The sequence below is a fragment of the Kryptolebias marmoratus genome, linkage group LG8, assembly GCF_001649575.2.
Source record: "Kryptolebias marmoratus isolate JLee-2015 linkage group LG8, ASM164957v2, whole genome shotgun sequence".
NCBI classification, from domain to species: Eukaryota; Metazoa; Chordata; class Actinopteri; order Cyprinodontiformes; family Rivulidae; genus Kryptolebias; species Kryptolebias marmoratus.
In genome coordinates, this window is record NC_051437.1 from 28,922,821 (window position 1) to 28,928,970 (window position 6,150).

A 6,150-nucleotide genomic window follows, 5' to 3' on the forward strand; every position below is an offset into this window, starting at 1 on the left:
GGATGGATGGATGGATGGATGGATGGTTGGATGGATGGTTGGATGGATGGTTGGATGGATGGTTGGATGGATGGATAATTGTGTTGTTAATAAATGTTCTTTAAGCCGGAAGCTGAAAAGTTTGGGAACCACTGATCTACACTTCTGACCAGAACCCGGAAGTTGAAGCTGCAAAGGACCACCCCGATTTTAAGTCCCGCCCCCTCCATGTAAACAAACAGGACTTCAGCCTTGATAAAATAAAATAAAAATACTTCTCAGTTAATTTTTTATAAAGTGATGACTCCTGTTGATTGTTGTTGTAGGTTCGTTTAGGTGTATTAAAAGAAAAGGTCACGTGACACCTTGATTGCGTACGGGGAGAAGTAGGCGGGGCTTAAAGCCCCACATGCCGAGCGAGCAGACTCTGGTTTCAAAAATACCACATGGCAGCTTCCCAGCAACAAAGGAACACAGAAACAGTCGGCCTAAAGTTTAACGAGTGTTTCTGCTTTGAGCGCCAACAGATCGCAAAACATCTTTGTCAGAAACTTTGGCATTCAAGATGGCAGCTTGCGTGCTACTTTTAATATTTCACGCTTTGTTCTTCAAAGTAAAAGAATGTCGCCAGCTCTGACACAACCCCTGAAGGTGTATATTTCTGTCACGCTCACCTGTAATAACGTTACATCATGGTTACAGGCACGGCACGCTCCTTCAATACAAAAGCTGCTCCTATAGTTTAACATTTAAACCGTCTTTGCTTTGATCTCACAGCTGCGTTTGCTGAGGACTTAGAAACTGCGGCAGCCATCTTGAATCAGGTTGAACCCAAAAGGTAATCAGCTGTAGATGCATAATTAACGCTGTTTGCAAACAGACACACACACCTCTTCAAAATTATACAAAAGTCTAAAGTCCTGCAGGTCTGATGCATGACGGCGATTCTGATGATAGTTTGAATATTTTAGCTGCTTGTTGTCATTTATAAAAAACAGCCGGTGTTGTTCTGACTTTTGTTTCCTCTTTCAGATCCTCTCCAGCTGCAGCCCAAAAACCAGGAAATTACCTCCAACTGTTTTTATTTCCACACCTGTGCAGGTTCTGTAGGTTTATTTCGAACCTCTGTGTGAAAACTGAGAGCCGAAAGGCTGCCGAAATCTGCTCGAGGAGCTAAAACGTCACTGATTCAGAGCTAAAACAAGCTAAAAGAACCAAAACAATAACAACTAAAACTGTGGCTAAAAGATGAAATGAACAAATCCAGGGTGAAAAGTTAAAAGGAGCAGAGCGATAGATAAAAGTATCAAAATGAGAGCTAAAAGCTAAAATTAGCAAAACCAGAAATAAAAACTAAAATTTGCAGAATGGTGGCTAAAAGCTACAAGTAGGAAAACTGCAGCTAAGAGGTAAAAAGTGCAGAATGTGACCTGAAAGTATCAAAATGATAGCTAAAAGCTAATATTAGCAAAACAGCGACTAAAAGTTTATATTTGCAGAATCATAGATAAAAGCTAAAATTAGCAAAAACCAGAAATAAAAGCTAAAATTAGCTAAACTGTAGCTAAAAGTTAAAATTAACAAATCTAGGGTAAAAAGTTAAAAGGAGCAGAGCGATAGCTAAAAGTATCAAAATGAGAGCTAAAAGCTAATATTAGCAAAACAGTGACTAAAAGTTTAAATTTACAGAATCATACTTAAAAGGTTAAATAAGCAAAACCAGAAATAAAAGCTAAAATTAGCAGAATGGTAGCTAAAAGCTAATATCAGCAAAACAGCGACTAAAAGCTAAAATTAGCAAAACCAGAAATAAAAGCTAAAATTAGCAGAATGGTGGCTAAACGCTACAAGTAGGAAAACTGCAACTAAGAGGTAAAAAGTGCAGAATGTGACCTGAAAGTATCAAAATGATAGCTAAAAGCTAATATTAGCAAAATAGCGACTAAAAGTTTAAATTTGCAAAAATCAAACTTAAAAGCTAAAAATAGCAAAACCAGAAATAAAAGCTAAAATTAGCAGAACAGCAGCTAAAAGTTAAAAGTAGGAAATGATATATAAATCATATAAGTAGCTGAAAGTTAAAGTGTCATAAGAAGACAAAAATCAAAACTCAACGATATTGTGAACAAATTGAGGAGATTTTAGTGAATTTATATGATTAATTTTATTAGAAATAAATAGTTTAGTTAGTTTAGTCTCTGTTCCTGATGGAGCTGAACGTTTTGAGAAGTAAATGGTTAAATTGGTGAATAAATTTAGTCCAAAACGACGCGTGGAGCAGAGGGTCATTAAACATGAGGCTGCTGTTTGCAGCCGGTCTTACCTTCATGCATGTGAAACTTCTTCACCAGGTCCTGAACGAGGTGTGTTTCCGAGGCTCCCTCTGCATCTGGAGCCCCTTTAAACAGAGACAGAAAAACTCACGTTTGACTCTCATCCTGCCGGCGTTCCCTAAAAAAGCTTTTCATCGTAAAGTTCGTCTCATCTTTATAAACTCTGACAGGGAGTCGGAAAGGAACGTTTCCTCAACGTCTGAAGAGGTCCTTCTCAGTTAGGAGAAGCTTTGCTGACTCCTGCAGGATGTCTGGCATTAAAAACCTGAACGAGTCGTGGAATTAAACCTGCAGCTTCCTGTTTGTCTCCAAGATCAGAAAACAACCCGTATTTATAAAAGCAGCCTTCCCTGAAGGAATGCAGTGTTTTAAACAAAGATGGGATCAGTTTAAAACATTAGATTTGGGTATCTGATGGAGATGACTCTCAGCTACTACCACACCAACATGCAGCTCAGTATCTGTGAAAGTGACGGAGCTGCGGCCATTTTTGTTGCTGCTAATTAGTGTTGGAGGCCAGTGATTATTTATTTACTGTCCGGTGTTTGAAGATGGAAAATGGAAAAATCTGCAGAGTCTTTTTGGCCATTCAGATGTTAACATGTTCACTAACAGAAGCTGCACCGGTGATTTAAAGATATAAACTGACAGAAGTGCAACTAAACAGCTTATTAGCACCATTTTAATGTGCAGGGCGGCCATGTTGGATTTTTGAGGTCAGAGCTGATGAGAGACGTCTCACTTCCTGTTGGCACCTTGGTGCTATCAGGACGCCTTCATGCAGAACATCCTGCAGAACTTAAGAACGCTCATCCAAAATAAGATGTTTAAATGTTAGCCTTAAAGCACACGTGTCAAAGTCAAGGCCCGCGGGCCAGATCCGGCCCTCTGTAACGTTTCATCCGGCCCTCTAGTCTGGTTCAGATCGAGTCTCTGATTCTTATTTAGCTTAAAAAAACTGAAGTTTTCTCTGACAGTGACTTAGAAGCCAACAATATATAGTTTTCATTTCTGTATGATCAGGTTTTTGTCTGTTTTAATGTTAAAAACTTCATTTAAAAGCTGAGTGAGGCGTAAGAAATGACAGCTAATGATGAGCTTTTTGAAGTTTGATCTGTTTGTCTGTGTTCATTAAAGTCTGTTTGCTCTAAATTCTGTATAATCTGTAACTGGGAAAAGGTCATTGATATTTCTATATGAAGGATTTGACATAATACGTCTAAAACCAATTAATTTATGTAATTTTTAATAAATATTGATCGTGATTGGCCCTTGGCTAGGACCAAATTTTTAATTTTGGCCCCCTTGTGTCTCTGGGTTTGACACCCCGGGTTTAAAGGAAGGTCGATCAGTTCTGGAAACCAGCATCAGCAGGAGAAGCAGCGTTTAAGCTGATGTTAGTCATCAACAGCCGAAGTGAAGATAGTGTCGTCAGCGTGAGAAAAACAAAAAACCTTTTCTGGATGTTTCTCGAGCCGATGAAAAGGAGCGTAACCCTCTCCTCCGGGCGAATCCGCTCTCATCCTCACTGTTGTGCCTTCCTGTGAGAAAATTCAGATTTACAGCGTGAATGAGTTATCGCTCACCCCAACAAAAAGTCTTAAAGTTCAGCTTTTCGGCTGTTTCTTACTTTTGATGCGCAGAGACGAGAAGCTGAAGCTCCTGCGAGCGTTTGGAGAGACGCTCTGCTCCATGTCCTGAAGGAAAACAGGAGAGAAGAAATAAGCTGTAAATGTTTTTAATTCAACAACACTGAAATGAAATATATTTACTGAAAAGTCTTCCATTTTATTGTGTAAACGCTGAGTCATCATTTCCTCTATATATGTGTTGTTTTTTAGTTTATTCCTGCAGACTTTGTGATATTTTAGCTGCTTAAACATCAGAACCTTCAGCTCATGCAGGAGAACGATGCTCTGACTTTTGGTTCCTGTAACTTTTAAACTTTTTCAAATATTTAATTATATTTACAAACAGAAACATAATAAAGTGTCTTTAGACAACATCCTTCCTCCATACTTGCTTTATTTTTAGCTTCTTATGCTAATTTCATCTTTTTAGCTGCTGTCGCTGCTAAAACTACTTTCAGTTGACATTTTGCCTCTTTTAGCTTCTAAGTAGCATTTTGCCACTTTTATCTTTTAGCTGCTGTTTTGCTAGTTTCAGTTAGCTTTCTGTTACCTGTAGCTTTTAGCTGCTTCGTTTAGCTTTGGGTAGCCTTTTGCTACTTTTAGCTGGTGTTTTGTTTCTTTTTAGCTTTTAGCCAGCCATTTGCCACTTTTAGCTTCTAACTAGCATTTTGCTACTTTTATCTTTTAGCTGATGTTCTGCTAGTTTCAGTTAGCTTTCTGTTACCTGTAGCTTTTAGCTGCTTCGTTTAGCTTTTAGCCATCCATTTGCCACTTTTAGCTTCTAATTAGCATTTTGCTTCTTTTATCTTTTAGCTGCTGTTTTGCTAGTCTCAGTTAGCTTTCTGTTACCTGTAGCTTTTAGCTGCTTTGTTTAGCTTCTAGCTAGCCTTTTGCTTTTTCAGCTACCCTCTTGCTGCATTCTTCAGCTTCTTCAGAGATTTTCGGCTGTCGTTCGGCGCTCAGCATCGCAGAAAATGCATTTTGTCTCGTTTGTTTTAATAATTAAGGTTTAATTAAGAATCGGATGAAACGTTTAATTAACACCTCTGTCTCTGATGAACTCATTAACAGCTTTTTAAAAATAAATTCATCTCATTTCGGCCGTCAGAGGAGAGTGGTTGTGTTTCAGCCGCAGCCGTTCATTCATCAGGTTAACGAGGACAACGACAGCCGGCTGTTTTGTGTTTCCACCTTGTTGTTTCTTTTTTTTGTGTGTTGAATAGCTGCTGTGTGTTTGACCTCTGAGGGCTTTAGACCCACAGAAACTCAGCCAGAGCAGAGGAGGGAAGCTAAACACAAAACAAAACCGCTAACAGCTATTTTAGGATGATCTCTGATACGTTCTGCTTTTAACTGGAAGTTTTCCTTCTTCATAAATGAACTGAACTTATATCACAACTTTCTGACCGACCAGGCCGCTCAGAGCTTGTTAAAACACAATCTGTGCCTCATTTCTCCACCCAGCTCTCTGCTCCAACTGACCTGAATAAATCCTCCCGCATATGGGGTTCCATTAGTGGCAAAAATATGTTTATGTCACCATGTAAGGCGTGTATGTAGCATGCTATGTTAGTTGTATATATTAGGTTTATATGTAAGGTGACTACATAGCATGCTACAGACACGCCTTACATAGTGACATAAACATATTTTTGTCACTAATGGAACCCCATACATGCAGAGATTAATCAGTAACATGAGATCACATTCACGCATCGATGGCGCTCATCGGAGGCTTCAGCGTGTAACTGCTGCCAGGGAATCAAACCTCCGGCTCTCATTGGAACTCGACTGCTCTAACCGCTGATCCACAGCGGCCCCTAATGAACACATAAGCTGTGTTATTATTATTATTATTATTATTATTTATCTGAGTATAAATAATTCTTCCTTTTATGAGAGAAAAATAATAATATTAGTAATAAATGGAGATTTGATCCGTTTTTCTTCCTGTTGTTCATATAATCCGTCTCATTTAGAAAGTCTGTCCCATCATTTATACTTTAGTTCATGTGTGTCAAACTCAAGGCCCGCAGGCCAGATCCGGCCCTCTGTAACATTTCATCCGGCCCTCCAGTCTGGTTCAGATCGAGTCTCTGATTCTTATTTTGCTTTAAAAAACTGAAGTTTTCTCTGACAGTGACTTAGAAGCCAACAATATATAGTTTTAATTTCTGTATGATCAGGTTTTTGTCTGTTTTAATGTT

At 38.8% G+C, this 6,150-nt stretch overlaps 1 protein-coding gene across 1 annotated transcript in view; it reads right to left on the reverse strand.

The window, feature by feature from the left end:
- Positions 1–6,150, reverse strand: part of LOC108228618 (DENN domain-containing protein 2D) — a gene marked incomplete in the record, with an annotated part of 28,690 nt that overhangs the window by 20,550 nt on the left and 1,990 nt on the right. The window contains 3 exon segments of the mRNA XM_037976855.1: positions 2,303–2,377; positions 3,767–3,853; positions 3,943–4,009. Of these exon segments, the coding sequence (XP_037832783.1) occupies positions 2,303–2,377; positions 3,767–3,853; positions 3,943–4,006 (226 nt within the window).